This window comes from Tachypleus tridentatus, chromosome 13 (genome assembly GCF_004210375.1).
Source record: "Tachypleus tridentatus isolate NWPU-2018 chromosome 13, ASM421037v1, whole genome shotgun sequence".
In the NCBI taxonomy this organism is placed as follows: domain Eukaryota; kingdom Metazoa; phylum Arthropoda; class Merostomata; order Xiphosura; family Limulidae; genus Tachypleus; species Tachypleus tridentatus.
In genome coordinates this window covers 19120370-19139400 of record NC_134837.1, presented here as the reverse complement: position 1 = coordinate 19139400, position 19031 = coordinate 19120370, and the positions used below count along the sequence as shown (strand labels likewise).

General features: G+C 36.5%; 1 protein-coding gene across 4 annotated transcripts in view; it reads right to left on the bottom strand.

Annotated features, from left to right (window-relative positions):
• LOC143240098 (large neutral amino acids transporter small subunit 2-like) overlaps window positions 1-19031 on the bottom strand; it is a 48732-nt gene that overhangs the window by 23559 nt on the left and 6142 nt on the right. For all 4 annotated transcript variants that reach the window (XR_013021571.1, XR_013021572.1, XM_076481958.1 and 1 more), the window contains exon 2: window positions 446-571. Coding sequence is in view for 2 of the 4 variants with exons in the window: in XM_076481958.1 (XP_076338073.1) it covers window positions 446-571 (126 nt within the window). In the remaining 2 variants the exon portion in view is untranslated. The remainder of the gene's footprint in view (window positions 1-445; window positions 572-19031) is intronic.

Sequence of the window (19031 nt, the reverse complement as noted above, 5' to 3'; positions counted from 1 at the left end):
GTGACAACTGGAGTTGGCAATGAATTATTTAATAAAATATTATTTATGATTATTTCATATTAAGTTCCTTATTGCTTTATAGTGCTGTTTTTAATTGCCTATCAACAATTAATGTAATTAATAGTATTGAAGCTATTTACTTCCCTATAGACACATACATACACAGCCAGTGATTTTTCCCAAAACAAGTCATTTTATTTTATCTTTCTATTCACATTTTCCTTTTTTATGTTAATGCTAACGGTGAACAAAAGTGCAATTGGCAAAATGGTCAAAATGTTATTAGGGTTGCAAAACATTTGACTCCATAATTGTCCAATAGATAATACCAATGTCTCTTTCGTACATAAACACACATCTTTTAATTATATTAATTACGTAGAAAATGACAGCATTAAAAAATAAATAAACTAACATTTTAAAAGAATTTTGATTCTTAACTTACCCATGCCTATATGAACTAAACCTGCTACTATTATTATAATTAATGCAATAATTTTGGCGAAGGTGAAGACGTCTTGAACACTTGCTGCCAACTTCACGCTGTAGCAATTCACAAACAGCAATAAACCTACAAAGAAAGAAAAGTTAATTTTCACACAATACAAGATATCTATCAATAAAACATTTGTTTGTTTGTTTGGAATTTCGCACAAAGCTACTCGAGGGCTATCTGTGCTAGCCGTCCCTAATTTAGCAGTGTAAGGCTAGAGGGAAGGCAGCTAGTCATCACCACCCACCGCCAACTCTTGGGCTACTCTTTTACCAACGAATAATGGGATTGACCGTCACATTATAACGCCCCCACGGCTGGGAGGGCGAGCATGTTTAGCGCGACGCGGGCGCGAACCTCAGATTACGAGTCGCGCGCCTTACGCGCTTGGCCATGCCGGGCCAGATCAATAAAACAAGATTCAATGTCTGTGAGTCTCACAGCTTCTCCTAAACCACTGTAGGGCCTTCACATTATACCAAATAATCATCTCAGTCCCAGGATTTACAAGGTTGTGTTTTATTTTTTCATCCCACCCCTTGGGGAACGTGGGGACTTACCAAGAGCCTTTGCTGGATTAAAGTGTTTATACCTATACAAAGATAATTCATATTATTGTTATAAAGGTTATATTTAGGTTCAGGCACATTTCTAATAAGATGGCCTCTCCATACCCATGTACAGCAGCATTAAATGTTCATTCCATAAATTTAAACAACCATTTACAAATGCATTTGTTAAACAAGTCTAATGAAATTATTATCATAAAAAGATAAAAAATACAAAATAACATATTCCTTGTTTTTTTTTAAAAAAACAAATTAATTTTCTGTATTACCTTCTCGTTATTTTTTGTTTTTGAAATTCACGCAAGGCTATCTGCGCTAGCCGTCCCTAATTTTGCTGTGTAAGGCTAGAGGGAAGGCAGCTAGTCATCATCATCCACCGCCAACTCTTGAGCTACTCGTTTACCAACGAACAGTGGGATTGACCGCACATGATAACGTCCCCACGGCTGAAAGGGCGAGCATGTTTGGTGTGACAGGGATTCGAACCCGCGACCCTCGGATTACGAGTCGAACACATTAACCACCTTGTCATGCCGACGCCGGGCCTACCTTCCGCCTTTACGTTATCATTGATAAAATGGTAAGACGAGTGACGTTTAATGAGTGGTACAGCGGTAACTCTATGGATTTACAACGCTAAAATCAGGGTTCGATTCCCCTCGGTTGACTCAGCAGATAGCCCGATGTGGCTTTGCTATAAGAAAACACACACAATTGTATTTTGAATATTTCCCGTTTGATGACCACCAACAGATCGTTTTGAAATCAGCACCAGCAATGCAATGCAGTAGAATAATAAAGTGTTATAGCTATTTAATGAATTATGCGAAATTTCGACTCGAAATCTGAGAGTTGCGGGTTCGAATCCTCGTCACACCAAACATGTTCGCTCTTTCAGCTGTGGGGGCGTTATAATGTACGATCAATTCCATTATTTGTTGGTAAGAGTTGGCGGTGGGTGGTGATGACTAGTTGCCTTCCCTCTAGTCTTACACTGATAAATTAGGGACGGCTAGCGCAGATAGCCCTCGAGTAGCTTTGTGCGAAATTCAAAAGATAAAAAAAACAAAAAACAATTCACGTAATGTTTTATCAATTATTTTGATTTACTTTATTATTAGTGTTATTTTAAAAACGATCTGTTGACGGGCACCAATCGGAAAAGATTATTTTTTGTACAATAATATTAAATTATGAAAACCAACTTCGACCACTAAATTATTTCAATTTGCATGATAATTTGCATGCTATTATTTTCATTTGACGATAAACCATACCTTCTACCTTTCAATTTTATTTACTTTAACAACTTTACCGCAAGAGGACACCTGATACCCGAAAAGTCACCCAGTTCTGTGTCTCTTGTGTACACTTACACAGCTTGTTTAATTCATTTTGTGTTCCTTTAAATAACACTAATCTATAAGTACCATAAACGTACGACTGAAAGTCGGTCAATACACCTTCTATATCAACAGAGCTTCGTACTGATATGAATTGGAATCAAGCGGCAGTCCATAACATGCTCATCACAACCACGGACGCAATGTGTTGGTCCTCTTGGCGCCTCAACATTCAAATTGAGGCGAATTCACTACTACGGTATGCTTTGGATAAATTAATATGGATGAAACACCAAACTGGAGAAAATTATTGATATGACTGCGTTATCCAAACTTTAAAGAATGAGCTATTACATGTATTATATTCAGAGCCTACTGTGTTATCTGGTTTCGAATTGTTATTCATATAGCAGAACCATGAATAGCTTGATGTATCAAATGGATTTATGTGAAGAACCACACCTCTTTTAACACAGTAACGAACCACGCAATTTTGAAGTGTAAGACTAGAGAGAAGGCAGCTCGCCATTACCACCCACCGCCAACTCTTGAGCTACTCTTTTACCAACGAATAGCGGGACTGACGGTCACAATATAACGCCCTCATGGCTGAAAGGGCAAGCATGTTTTGTGTGACGGGGATTCGAACCCATGACCCTCAGATTACGAGTCGAGCGCCTTAACCACCTGGTCAAGACAGGTATATCTTCCAATGCTAAATCAGGTGATAATCTCGAGGTTACCGCCTCCATCATCTTTGAATTAAAGTTACTCATTATGTGGTAGCTCCAGTCCCTCTGGGTGACTCTGATGAGTGAGGGACGTTGGGTTTAAACAAGTATTGTACATGATCTCAAAGAAGACAGCTTAAAAACCAGCAGAAGTAACAGTTCAGTGTCTTAGCAAGTACACACACAGATGGCGTTTGTGTTGTAATAATACTGTCCATTTGTATTTTGAAGGTTGTTTAATCTTTATTTCATTCACACGAATTCAGTTACTCAAAGAAATTTAGAACTGCACTATAAATATCTTGTTGAACCTCCTGTTATTCAGCAGAACTGGCATATCGTTCTAAGAATAATCAGTGTTACCGCCATGTACCATATAGTGGATAAGAATTATAGTGCCGTGTGCAAGAACTGATTTGGTTGTTTTGAATTGAGCACAAAGCTACACAATGGGCTATTTGTACTCTGCCCACCACGGGTATCGAAACCCGGGTTTTAACGTTGTAAGTCCGCAGACATACCGCTGAGCCACTGGGGGCAACTGGTTTGGTTTGTTTTGAATATCGCGCAAAGCTACATGAGGACTATCTGCGCTAGCCGTCCCTAATTTAGCAGTGTAAAACTAGATGGAAGGCAGCAGGTCATCACCACCCACTGCCAACTCTTGGGCTACTCTTTTACCAACGAATAGTGGGATTGACCGTAACATTATAATACCTCCACAACTGAAAGGGTGGGCATGTTTGATGTGACGGGGATTCGAACCCGTGACCCTCGGATTACGAGTCGAGTGCCTTAACCACGTGGCCATGCTGGGCCTGTGCAGGAACTGAACCTGGATTAATGCAGTCGCAATTTAATATCCTAATCACTAGATGATCATGGCAATGGTTGCACTGGTCAGACGTTTATCAAGCTAGCTACACCTAATAAGTGACCTTCAGTTCCTTTCAAAGGTAATTTTTAATCTCTACTATATAATTAATATTACTCAAATGTGGAGCAAACCACACATTGTGAGGTAAGTGACTATATAACAGTTGCTTCATTAGAATATACAGTAAAACCTGTCTAAGCCGGAAACTGCACAGGGCGTTTATATAGGGCGGAAACCCGTATAAGTCGGAAATATCAAAATTTTGCAGCATTATCTTAAGATTTCTCTTATAAAATACCCTCTATATGGCGGAACATGCGTGACGCGGACGAAAGACCATTTTTCACCCACCTCATCTATCAAGAAGTAGGATTAGAACCCGAGTAAGGCGGAAAAAATGTTTTTGATTTAATATTAATTTCTTATTTAATTAATAATTTCATTAAATATTAATAAATTATTGTTTAATTAATAATTCTCGGACATTTTGTAACAGTAAGTATTGGTTAAATATATTCTGTTCTTTTTTCTACCGTCATTATTCCGGAGGTCGCTATTCGTAAGAATGATTGACTGAATCCAAACTCTGATTGAGAAGATTGATGCAGATGATTCTGTGAACGTAGAAAGTTTTGTGAACGTTGACAAGAATGTTTTACCAGAAACTATTCAAATTGATTTAAAATATATAATACAATCGCAAGATGATAACAGTGTGAGAGTGTTTTTCTTATAGCAAAGCCACATTGGGCTATCTGCTGAGTTCACTGAGGGGAATCGAACCCCTGATTTTAGTGTTGTAAGTCTGTAGAATTACCGCTGTACCTGCGAGGGACCAGTATGAGAGATTCAGAAAATGAACAAAATGAAAAAGATAGTGAGGAAATAGAAATTACTATATCATCGCAAGTGTTAAGTTATATTAATGCTATCAAATTGTATGCAAAAGTGAAGGAAAATGAACTTCATGAAAAGGCTGTAGAAATGGCGTTCTCTTTTAACCACATGAGAAAGCTCATTAAAAAAACGAAACAGTTGAAACTGAACACTTTCTTCAAATAAATTTTATTAAGACATACTTATGTATATTTTGAATGTCTATTTGTGTTCTTATTCTAATAAATATAGCATAAACAGTATAATAACTTTATTCACAAATGTCTTCCTTCCTTGAGTCAAGCAAGTATAATGTTCCTCTCAAAAATTATGTATAATTAAGGAAATGCATGTTCACTGTCTAAGACGGAAAACCTGCTTAAACCGGAAATTTTACTCGGTTTCGCCTTAGACAGGTTTTACTGCATATGGATTTTTAACGTGTCGCAGTCGTAACGGCTTCATCCTGCTCTTTGAAACCAGAAATAAACGCACCAGTAACAATACACTATGAACATATTCGCCGATATATACGGTTTATAAGATAAAGCACTTCAAGGATATTATTACGACTATCTATTAATGGCTGAACTAACAAGTCCAAATCACTTACTTCTGGAACAGTGCACCAATCATTCGTGTTCTCAGGTTTTAAAACCCTGTCTATGTCAAGAAGTCATCATCCAAAAATATCTCACCTTTTCAAGTTGAAATTGAGATGGAAAAAAGACAAAAATTTTAACAATGGAAAATGTTAGTTATATCCTTATAATGGTCCAATGCTTCAAAATTATACACGAAGTTTTCCAAGTAGAAATCTTTGGAAAATGGCTAACATTTGTATGACACAGCCGAGAGTGATAATTCTATTCAGCAGCATCGTATCTCGAACCATGAAGTCAAACACAATAACCATAGGCAGTCCCGGTCCCTGTGTACACAGTGCATTGTATACAGAGATGACTTAAGTTATTTAATGTTACAGTAAAATGATATTAGACAACGGTTTAACGGTCTTGTCTGTATTAAATTTTATTTGTGCTGTGAGATAGCGAATGTTACTTTTATTTTGTTCTCCGTCCATTTATTATTCCTTTTGTTGTTTACTTCATCTAAGAATTTTTGGATATATATTAAAGCCCTGACCCATTTTCCAGCTGGAGCAGATATTATAAAACTGATACTAGCACAACCTAGCGGCAACATTGTAAAATAATGGTAATAGTTCTTCACGAAATGTTATCTCGTGACCTAAATACTAAATAAAGAGCCTTCGTTGATCTTAAAAATGAGGTAGTTCATGTGATAAAGTTACAACTATTGCTGATTATCGCCCGATATCATTCATCTTGAGAAGTGGTTTAATTTCGGAACATATTTTGTGTGTGTGTGTGTGCGTACGTGTGAGAGAATTTGGTTTTCGACTACTGATAATTTTTGCAGATCATTTTATTCATATTAACAACATTAAGATTTGTTTTGTATTTTTCATTAACCTGTTCAGTGCCGTAGACGAGATAACTCGTCCAAACCGATCGGTAACACAGTGCCACGGACGAGTTAATTCATTCACAATAATACCTAACTTGAACCCTAGATGTCAGCACCATACATGCATTTGACCTACTTACAAATTATTTCACTTTCGATCCACAATGGCGTCACGGAAAAAAATTAAAAAATGAAGAAGCATTAGAGTTGCATCGTAGCAGCTGAAATACTTGGCAGTCAACAGGTTAAAGTTTAATGATTGTTTTGTTGTTTTTTTATGATGAAATCTGGAGTTGTTTGAAAGTTTTATTTTTGACTACTTCTGTACTTGAATAAGTTATTTTTGTTTGACTTTGGCTGTAGTGGCGTTTCGTTTTAGTCCTTATGTACCAAGTATACCTTAAAGGATAATGCAGTATTTTCAAAATTAAATGCTAGGTTTCAACTACTCTTGGTTGAGTGTTGTTTTACAAATTTAGGCTACTCTTAACTTTTTTTTTGTATACCAAAACACGTTTCAGTTCATGGATACAGGCAAATAAAAGAAATAATCATCAAGCAAACAAAAAAGAAAAATGACCTATTTACCAATACATCAAATGTCTTTCTAGTGCCAAAAAGTTCTTGTTACTGTTCATACGTTCCATGGCTTCACAAGATAAAGCAATTATATACCGTTGTCACAAGTTAAACATGGCCTCCAGTTAATTCAGCATGTATTACAAGACCATCTGCTCCGTGTGTTTTTTGGTTTGTTTTTAACTGATGCCAGTCTCGGCGTTGCTATTTTCTTAGGTCTCTTCGGTACTGAATATGACAGATGTAGTGATTGAAAATTATAAAATACTATTTACTTTCATAAATAAGTTCTTATAATTATTTAATCTATATCTATCATTAAACAATTTTGTCCCCAATTTCTAGCAAGGTTTTCTGACTTCTACTCAGCCATCTGTTTCTTTTAGCCTTTAACGTTCTTCACGTTTCCTGTACATCGAAATTATCTTACAGAACTAATTGCATGCCGTCTGTTGCAATAAAGCAACTGATGAATTATGGGTAAATTTAATCCTTGTCACAGCAAGAGTTTTTCATTCACATGCGTTAGGCCCGTCATGGCCAGGTGGATAAGGCACTAGACTCGTAATCCGAGGGTCGCGGGTTTGAATCTCCGTTACACCAAACCTACTCGCCCGTTCAGCCGTGTGGGCGTTATAATGTTACAGTCAATTCTACTATTCGTTGGTAAAATAGTAGCCCAAGAGTTGGCGGTGGGTGGTGATGACTAGCTGCCTTCCCTCTTACACTGCTAAATTAGGGACGGCTAGCGCAGATAGCCCTCGTGTAGCTTTGCGCGAAAATCAATACACACAAACGTAACCACATGCGTTAGTTTAGTAATAATACCAGAGAAAACAACAGACTGGAGCACTCATCAACTAATAAAAGATATAACAGTAGTGGAAGTACTAGCAGCCATCAAACACACACAGAAAACAAAGCTCCTGGAGAAAATGGTATATAAGCCATCCTTCCAAAAAAAAAAAAAAAAAAGGTACTCAGGAATTATATGAACACCTAACAGATCTACTTAACTTATCATTTTCAGCTGGATATATCCCTGTTTCTTTTAAGCAAGCTGTAATTTTAATGTTCCAGAAAGAAGGAAAGCCAGCAAATAAACCAAACAATTACCGTCCGATTACTCTAACCAGCTGCATAGGCAACATTTTAGAAAGAATAATTAGTAATCGACTATCCATGTACTTAGAAACAAATTCAAAATTACCCGAAATTCAAAACGGATTTAGAAAATATAGACAAACTACAGAGCACCCAATCAGATTAACAGAAACAATTACAGACAGCTATAACAAAAACGAATGCACTGTAGCTTGCTTTCTCGACATTGAGAAAGCATTTGACAATGTCTGGCATAACGGATTATGTCACTGGTTAACGGAAACGGATTTACCCCAGGGAATTATTCGCTGACTATCTAACTTTCTGGACAATAGAATGTGTAAAGTAGATGTGAATAGGGCCCACTCAGAGTCCCTTTCACCTGAGACAGGAGTCCCACAGGGAGGGATAGTTAGCCCTATCTTATTTATCATATATGTGAGTAATATGCCACTGTCGGACCTAAACATAGGTTTTACATCACAATTTGCTGACGATGTAGCGGTCTGGAAAAGCGCCCCCACTCCTTCAATAGCAGCAACAAACCTCCAACCAGTCCAGAATAATATAGAAGAATACTGCCAGAAATATAGAATAAAAATTAATATTCCGAAAACCCGGATAATATTATTCAGTAGACTGAATAAACTGAAAAAAGATCCACCCAAGTTATACATGAACGGATCACTTTTACAGACTGTTACTTCGGCTAAATGTTTAGGATTAACTTATGATACCAAATTAACGTGGATACAACATACTAACAATATCCTGACTAGAATCTGGAAAAGAGCAAATTATGCAAGAAGTCTTTCAGGTAAAAATCAAGGGACATCACCAGACAACATAACTAAAATCTACAAAACATAAATTAGACCTATAATAGAATACGCATGTCCAGCCTGGATAAACATAACACAAAAACAATTACATACTATACAAAATTCAGTCTTAACTTCAGCCTATAAAGTACCAACGTTGCACTTCATCCACATTCAAGTACAGGTATGCAAACATAAAAACAATATCTGTAAGATTCTTGCATAATGCACTAAATTATTTTAATAAAAATTGGTATAAAAATGATTTATTGTGTAATCTACGTACATGGTAAACATAGTCCAAAGTACCTCTCTTCTATAAATATATATTTGAGAAATATAAACCAAGCTGGCCACCATGCGGTAGAGTTTAAAACTAGTATACTATTCATATTTTAATAAAGTAAAATAAAAAATAAAAGAAATGAAAAACAAATGGGCAAATTAATACATTGCCCTGAAAAGGGCAGAAGTACTGTGAGATACTCTGGCCCCCAAAACACTACAACAACAACATAGTAGTAACCGACATGAAAGTTAGAGATGGAGAAACAGGTCTTGTGCACTCCTGGGTATTTAAAATTCAACATACCCAAATACCCACAAGGTGGAAGCAGCGTTATTTCAGTAGACTATCATTTGTTTCTTGTGTAATTAACACATATTTAATATTTAGTTGTTTTTACTCATTAGCCACTGGAAAATACATAAATATAAACAAGGTGATCACAAGTTGCAATACATAATTCACCTCCGTTTATATTAACACAATTCTGAAGTGCAACAGTTATTACTGGCTACCCTTGGTATAGAACATCTACACCGGTCGGTAAGATATATTCTGTAAGCCTCACCAAACAAAGGTACCGATATGATTACTCCGTCTGCAAGATCAAACGTTTCATTAACAATGCAGTGAATGAAAATAAAACAGAAAAACTGACATACATCAAAGACATCACCTCCTTCCCCTGGTGTCCGCTTATCTATTACACACAACGTATTTCTTATCGTATACCAGTCTATAAGAGTATTTACATAAGATTAGCCTGCCATACTGTATCTGCTATACGTATAATCTATATAAACAAAACAATGTAAAACTGAAGCTGAAACACCATAACATAACATACGCTCTTCAAAGCCCTTCAAGCACCGTTATACTAATCGGGAATGCTACTCTTAGAGTAAACACAGTGAATATTTATAACAATGAATTCAGCCTTATTATTATTGATAATAGTTTTACAGGCCACAACAGAAAACATGGCCACGAATGTTTTACTGAAATAGACACAATACTAATGAAAGCAGTACTGAGTATGTCATAAGGTAGCTCTAAAATTCATACACGTGTTTTATCTCCTGAAGAATTTCTCTAAGTCCTTCACAGGGCGGCATGGCCAGGTGGTCAAGACACTCGACTCGTAATCTGAGGGTCACGAGTTCGAATTCTCGTCACACCAAACATGCTCGCTCTTTCAGCCGTGGGGGCGTTATTATGTGAGGATCAATCCACTATTCGTTGGTAAAAGAGTAGCCCAAGAGTTGGCGGTGGGTGGTGATGACTAGCTGCCTTCCATCTAGCCTTACACATGCATTAATTGGAAAATAATTTGGGCAACTTAATACAACTAAGCATCATTTCTCGAGTTTTTCTCTTGTACTTTGTTTCCATATGGTTTTCTGCGATTATTTCAGTAAGTTTTCTAACAGTAAACGATAACTGTGGTAGATTAATTTTGTGAGTGGTGATTTATTCTACTGATTTTCGTACTTCATTGCAGTTTTTGTTGTTGTTTCTTCAGAACTTAACAGCAAAACTGGCTGGGTATTTTGCATCCAAACCTAGGTAGATATACGATATTAAACGCTGCAAATGTCTACGACCTATTTAAAAAATTGATTATTTTTCACTGAAAGTTAATTCACGTAGCTATAAACACATAATATGTATGATGTTGTTGTAAGCACTTTCTTTTGTACTCGACGCTTGTTAAACGCGTGTTCACACGAAACTTCAGGATCAGTAAATAATAGTTCGGTGGTGGGTGGGCTAATGCAGGATTAGACTACTGAAAAACATGTGACATTAAACTGAATGCATATGTACATATGTAGCTTAAAATTTATTCTCCATAAATGAACATAAAAATTAAGAAACAATATATAAAAAAAATATTTATTTATTTTAAAAGGTGGGAATAGGGTTCGTCAAAAAACTACAGAAACAAGATGAATCAAAATGCAAAGATTATATTTTCAAGCCTAACACTATCTACTCTGAAATCAATAAACTTAACCTAATTTCTTTATTTTTTTTACAGTAGATAGTTATAGGCTTAAAAATATTATCTTTGCTTTTTGATTCAACTTGTTTCTGTATTTTTAATGACCCATATTCCACTTTTAAATTAACAATGTTTAATAACAGTGCCACCATATAAGACCCTCACCCCATCTCCTAGCTGTTTTTACACACACACACCTCCATGAGTATGAAATATTCATTTTTCTTTCAAGAAAACATTATAATGATTTGACCTTGGAGTTCGCAAGTTCTATGAAATATTGAATTGTCCATGTAACTAATTTTTATTACACATTTTGACATTATTACAAAACTCTTTCAAAATATTTTTATTACTACTGCAACAAAAATTCAGAATTATTAACATGTTTATTCTCATTTACTTGTTTCAACATAACTTGCATCATACTTTTAAATTTGCTGATCACGCAATGACTGTGGTTGCCAACTTTTAACTGTGGAAATCCCGAGCAAATGGAGGGAAGAGCTCCCACTACTGAATAAAAATAATTGTGATAAATTAAGCTACAATGCTTTAATTCATTATTACTGTCAGTAAAAACAATGTTCGGCCTAGGAAAGATCAAAAATAAATATTTTAAAGTTTCCACTATATATTTGTTTATTTGTTTGAATTTAAGCACAAAGCTATACTATCTGTGCTCTGCCCACCACGGTTATCAAAATCCGGTTTCTAGCGTTGTAAGTATGCAGACACACATATTACTATGCCATGGAAGCTTTCACCAATGATCATCGTTTCCTCTCTCTCTCGGGGTTTGGGTATGATATGTTCGTACCCTGGAGGGTCAGGTTCTCTATGACCTCTTCCTCCTTCACCAATGAACAGACCTGAGCTCATTGTTTTTTTTAATTTCGCGCAAAGCTACTCGAGGGCTATCTGTGTAGTAACAGTGGTGAGTGAGAATAAAAAGAAACACTATTTTATAACATATAAAACAGTAAAAGAGCAAGTTACACACAATTTAGTCCTGCAAAATGAAATAAGAGGTAATTCTCGCAAAATAATGTCTGTATATTATACTGCAAAATCGGCCTTTAAATTTTAAATACGGATTTTTTAAATATTTCTGGACAACTTGGTGTCATAACCTATTGATTATGTTATACAACAACCAGTAGTCTCGTGGATTTTCGACACAGAAACCAATTATGTGAGTTTCCTAGATACTGAATGTTTTGGAATTTTCGCACAAAGCTACTCGAGGGCTATCTGTGCTAGCTGTCCCTAATTTAGCAGTGTAAGACTAGAAGGAAGGCAGCTAGTCATCACCACCCACCGCCAACTCTTGGGCTACTCTTTTACCAACGAATGGTAGGGTTGACTAACACAAAGGGCGAGCATGTTTGGTACGACAGAGATTCGAACCCGCGACCCTCAGATTACGAGTCGAGCATCCTAACCACCTGGCATGCCAGAGCCTGACACCAGCATTAGGCAATACACGATTCTTGTTTCATCATAATGATGCAGTAACAACTTTCATAGGTGTCGTCATCACTCGATGGAGTCAAATTTACACAATAATATTCTATAACAAATATATTTATCTTTTTTATTGCTCACTATAATTACAGTGAATACCGGTATTTGTGTTTGTTTTATTACGTCTTTTCTTAGCTCTTATCAAAGTTTGCTTAAATGTCTATTGCCCTTGTTATATAAAATATATTTATTTTTATGTCTCAGAATTTTCACCTGTTATTAACTTAAGAGGGATTATTTTTTTTGATATATTTCGAAGTGAGTAAATTCACGTATATTTATATTTTTCCTTTAATGGATGTTAACACAAACCCCACCATTATAAGATCAATGAGTAGGATGTGTCCAAATTTTTGTTCAGAGTTTTATTCTCTTGAATTTGAAAGGACGTTTCTCATCTGGAATCAAAATTTTTAAACGCCTCTGTTTACTGTTCTAGAAAAATGAAATTACTTCCAATAAAACACAATAATTTAAACTAGTTTTAGTTTTGTACACAATGTATATGAATCATGTGTGGACTGCGCATGAGTGGATATTGAAGTTGACGAATGGAAAAGTGTGTTCTGTCGACTCAAACATCAAGACACCAAACATGTAATGTCGAAAGAAGTTTCAGCGCCATCTAGAATTTTTTTTACGTTTAAAAAATGCAAGTTCATATCTTTAAGACTAGAGGGAAGGCAGCTAGTTATCACCGCCCACCGCCAACTCTTGGGCTACTCTTTTACCAACGAATAGTGGGATTGATAGTCACATTATAACGCTCTCACGGCTGAAAGAGCGAACATTTTTGGTGTGACGGGGATTCGAACACGCGACCCTCAGATTACGAGTCGAGTGTTTTAACCACCTGGCCATGCCGGGCCTTCGATAGTTAAGACCACCCCAAAATTGATATTAAGCAAAATAAGTGATTTCACGACTGTATACAAAATCAAAATATGTCCTTTGTTCCTATTATTATTAATATTGTATTATCAAGATGGTTGGCATGGCTATTAAAACTTTAATTTCAATAAAGTACAGAAAATGTTTTGACCTCATTAAGTCATCTTCGGGTTAACAAAGAAAAGTTTGCAACCGTTGTTCTGTACTTTATTTTAATATCCATACCAGCCGTCTTGTGAATAGATTTTGACTTCAAGTGGGTTTCTCGTCATCACATATTATTAATATTGTTTCACAAACTTACAGCAAAATAGGCTTGGCATTTTGCACAAAATTCTAGGCAGATATGCTATATGAAACACTTCGAATGTCCATGCATGACCAATTTAAAAGTTGGTTTACTACTTTGTGTTTGTTAAAAACAATGAAATATGTACGATAATTACAAAAATATTTACAATTAGAAAAACAAAAAGTACATAAACAAAAAGTTGCTTTACACGGTTTTAAGCCCTCTATTGGCGCAGTGATATGTTTGCGGACTTACAGCGCTAGAAACCAGGTTTATTATATACTCGTGATGAGCAAAGCACAGATAGCCCTTCATGTAGTTATGTGCTTAAATACAAACAAACAAACCAAACGGCGTTCATTTCATTTTCGTGGCAGGTGTTTAGTTTGATCAGAGAGAAGCCACAAGACTTCTCTCCCCAAGTGGGGTACTCAGGAACTCTCCCCCCCCCCATACCCGTGGAGTTCTGAGTTGACTTGATCTGTTGTTTTGCTAGCCTGACCAGCAGTCTTGAAAAGTGAGCAGGTGTCTCCGTAGGAAGATCTCAGGGCTCTTGAAATTTTGAATAGAATTAAAATGGAATTTTGGATACTGAGTAGGCACCTTTTCAGGGCTGGATTTGGGATTTAACTGAGGGGGAAAACGGAGAGCTCCGAGAAAACCAACTTTCACAGCCAGGTAACCGAATGAAACCATACGATGTTGCTCTGAGCGGCTGCTTTTGTACTCGATGCGTGCTTAACACGAAACTTCGGGCACATTAGCCATCTGGCGCGGTAAAAATTACAAAGACACGAAGCTGTATTCAAAACGATGTTTTAGACGTAACATATTTTACTTGAAAAGGCTGATTTTTTACTGATAAAATTCTATACGCGCTTAATGGGGAGGCTGCTTATTCTAGGCATACATTTACCCATTTCTGTGTATTTAAAGAACTAACGTACAAAATAATTAACAATTGGGAATCTAAAACCTAATAATAGAGATCTGAAATAATACTGATCTACTACTAACAGTTTTCTTAATCTACAAATGTCTATTGTGATTCCGCTATAAAACCGTTGCAAATGATATCTACTGTAGCATGGTATTAAATAAACATAAATTTTGCAAAAGAAAAAAAAACACACGAGAGGTTAGTTTAAAACTTAATTCGATCATCTCAATTTTCTCGGGCTACGAAATTTCCTAAGCCTTTCACTTTCGGCCATCAAAAAAATTCGGTGTTTTCCTAGCGTGCGCGTTCATTAAAAATCATACCTCGTGCATTTTTCAGCACATTATTAACACGTGAAAAGCTCCCGATTTTTCTGTTGCATATAGTTACTCGAATTTTTTGTCAACATGGATATCCAGGATCGTATTTTAGCAAGTTTTTAACAGAAGACGATTACCACGGTAGATCTTCCAACTAAAACAACGATGTTGATTGATTTCTAATGTTACCCATACTTAACTGAAATCGTGTGTGTGTGGCAAGTAGTCCTAACAAGATTAGCATGCTACTGCTTCTGTTTATATGTTGTACTATTTTAGAAGAAACATCATTCTGTTCTGACAAGATAGCTCTATTGCTGTTCGCCTTTGTTACATGACACTAACATTGATAGAAGCTGGTTATCAAACCGGTGATGTTACAATCCTTTTCTTTAAACTGGTCCTTTGAAAACTACTTTAAATTTAATTTGTTGTAGTTGCATACCGGAACGTACGTTTATTCTTTGTAGTTCATTTGTTATCCCCGTTGCGCCAAACATGCTCGCCCTTTCAGCCGTGTGGGCGTTATAAAGTGACGGTCAATCCCACTATTCGTTGGTAAAAGAGTAGCCCAAGAGTTGGCGGTGGGTGGTGATAACTAGCTGCCTTCCCTCTTGTCTTACACTGCTAAAATTAGGGACGGCTAGCGCAGATAGCCCTCGAGTAGCTTTGTGCGAAATTCAAAAACAAACAAAGTTCATTTGTTATTTATTTTGAATACGTTCAGTGTGTTGGCTCGGCAGAAGAAAAACGTTGGTAAACTGTTGAAAAACACGTGACATTCAACTAAAAATTTATTCTGAATAAACGGTCATGAAAACACAAGAACCAAGATGAGTAAAGCTGTTAATTTGGAAAAGAAATGGGGGATAATGGAAAACGTACATAAACATTTGAATCTAAATGTAAAGATAACATTTTCAAGCCTGCAACAAGGGACTCTGAGAAAGTACGCAAACGATTCTACGTGGTTACAGTACGTATCAGTTTTATTGAAATCAAAATAATAAATTGTAGCTTGAGAGAATAATGCAGACAATATTTCCAGCCTTGTTTGTTTACTTTCCTTGAGTCCCTAGTTGTAGACTTGAAAATATAAATATTGTATTTTGATAAAACTCGTTCCTTGTACCTAATTTTAATTCCAATCCGTTTCAAAATAGAGATTTATCACTGAAGATATTAAAATTTTGTCCTTAAAGAAAACCGTTCTGGAAATATACTGTTGAACTGACGACTTATAATTTGTGCCCGGCATGGCCGAGCGCATTAGGCGTGCGACTCGTAATTCGCGGGTTCGCATCCCAGTCGCGCTAAACATGCTCGCCATTTCAGCCGTGGGGGCGTTATAATGTGACGGTCAATCCCACTATTCGTTGGTAAAAGAGTAGCTCAAGAGTTGGCGGTGGGTGGTGATGACTAGCTGCCTTCCCTCTAGTCTTACACTGCTAAATTAGGGACGGCTAGCACAGATAGCCCTCGAGTAGCTTTGTGCGAAATTCAAAAACAAACAAACAAGACTTATAATTTTGTTTAATAAAGCTCTACGTTTTGATGAGTTTGAAGTCAGGTTGTCAAATGTTACGTTCTTCTTTCTCACTTTGATTGGTTTGGTTTGTTTTGAATTTCGCGCAAAGCTACACGAGGGCTATCTGCGCTAGCTGTCCCTAATTTTGCAGTGTAAGACTAGAGAGAAGGCAGCTCATCATCACTGCCAACTCTTGGGCTACTATTTTACCAACGAATAGTGGAATTGAGCGTTACATTATAGCGCCCCCACAGCTGAAAGGCGAGCATATTTGGTGCGAAGGGGGTTCGAACCCACAACTCTCGGATTACGAGTCGAGTGCCTTAACCACCTGGTTATGCCAGGCCTTTTCACTTTAAACAGTTATAACTTGGTAACTACGTTGGGCAGAACTTTATAACAAAATGTGTTTAAGTTGGTGAAACATGATTACAACATAGCAGTTTGAATAAAAAGAGTATCCTTTACTGAATTTAAAGATCTAGGACCACAGATGGGGGGTTAACGGAAGAATTACCCCCCGAGTACGGAGTCATTAGGGGAACCGTATGAAGGCTCGCCAAATTGACTTTCCAGGTGAATTAAAACCTTTGCCACGAAAAAGGCTGGAAAGTCGTATTTTATGGTTAACTGATATTATGGTGGTCCATATGTTGATGATTAACTCCGGACCCGAAATAACTGTCGGCGACATTCTAAAACCCTACTTTTTCTCTGTGTGATAATAATCGTTCTTTGCCACAGGCGAATCACCAAAGTCCATCAAAACTACGTGTATTCCAACTATTACAACCAACAGTGTTTTTACGATGTACGACGGAAAGTTAATGTTTCCTAGCAACCATCACATTCATGGGGTAATTTTAAAAGCTTTAAAAATAAAAAAAAAGCAAGATATAATTTTATTCGTTTTCTCGCAACCCCACAAGGAGTCATGACTTACAGTTTGGCAACCTTGTGCATCACAAATTAGCTTGACTCGTATAAAAATAGCTAAACTTATTCATGTCATGCGGTTCACTTCATTTGTCTGTCTGCACATAAGTGATGGAAGAATGAACACAAAGCAAGAGTAAATTGCATTTAATGTTTGTTTGTATGCTGTCAAGCAGGTGACCTGTTAATTGATTGGTCATGTTTGATTAGTACAAGTTTGATCTGATAGTCAAACAGCTTATCTGTCTGTAACGTGTTCAACAACTGAGCACGAGCTATTTGTTACTCATTGCACGTATTAAGACGAACATTAAACGGTAGCCAGCTTCACTATTGTAGCAAAAGATATCTACTAAGAATTGTAACTCGTGCATAACGATTTGTTTGTTTTTGAATTTCGCGCAAAGCTACACGAGGGCTATCTGCACTAGCCGTCCCTAATTTAGCAGTGTAAGACTAGATGGAAGGCAGCTAGTCATCACAACCACCGCCAACTCTTGGGCTACTCTTTTACCAACGAATAGTGGGATTGACCGTCACATTTATAAAGCCCCCACGGCTGAGAGGGCGAGCATGTTTGGTATGACGGGGATTCAAACCCGTGACCCTCAGATTACGAGTCCAGTGCCTTAACCATCTGGCCATACCAGGCCAAATAAGTGTAGGAAAAGAAGGGAAAAAATCGAATGCATGTGAAACTGCAAGTTAAAGCATAATTTGTAGATCAAATTAAAAATAAAGAATTCCTGTACACATTTTATTTTCCCTACTCTCTGTACAAGATATATAAAATTTCCATACTGACAGAATTTATGTTGACTGACCTGAAACATTGCTCAGCAAATCAATGTAAGGCTTACGTCTGAAGAGTTACACGTTTGGGATATCTGTATATGTAATACGGATGTGCAGTGTGTTAGTGTCTTTGACAACATTCCCCGTCTTAATTAACTTCCTTATACGTTTCTTTTGTGTCTTGCGTACAATTTATTTAATGTAATTAAACCTGACACTTTGTAATATTAAGAAAAATAAACAAAAACACGGTTATTAAACTTGCAATAACGTTAAAGAATAAATCATAATTTTTTATGAACTACGTTTAATATAACCAAACGTGTTTGTTTGTTTTTTACGCTCAAAGAAGCCAATATTACTTTTGTTTTATTTTTTCCAAATCAATAACTTTGTTGAAATAATGAAAATATTTTTCATTTATTACCGAAAATAATGCTTTTGGTTTTATTTGACTGTGACCAGAATAACATTCACAGCAAAAAAGAAGTTAGAAAAATAAAAATATTAGTTGTAGGCTAGACGACAATTATGAAAAAATCTATAATGCGCAAGATCGTGTATAATTGGTTAATCAGGTTTGTTTGTTTGATTTGAATTTCGCGCAAAGCTACAGGAGGGCTATCT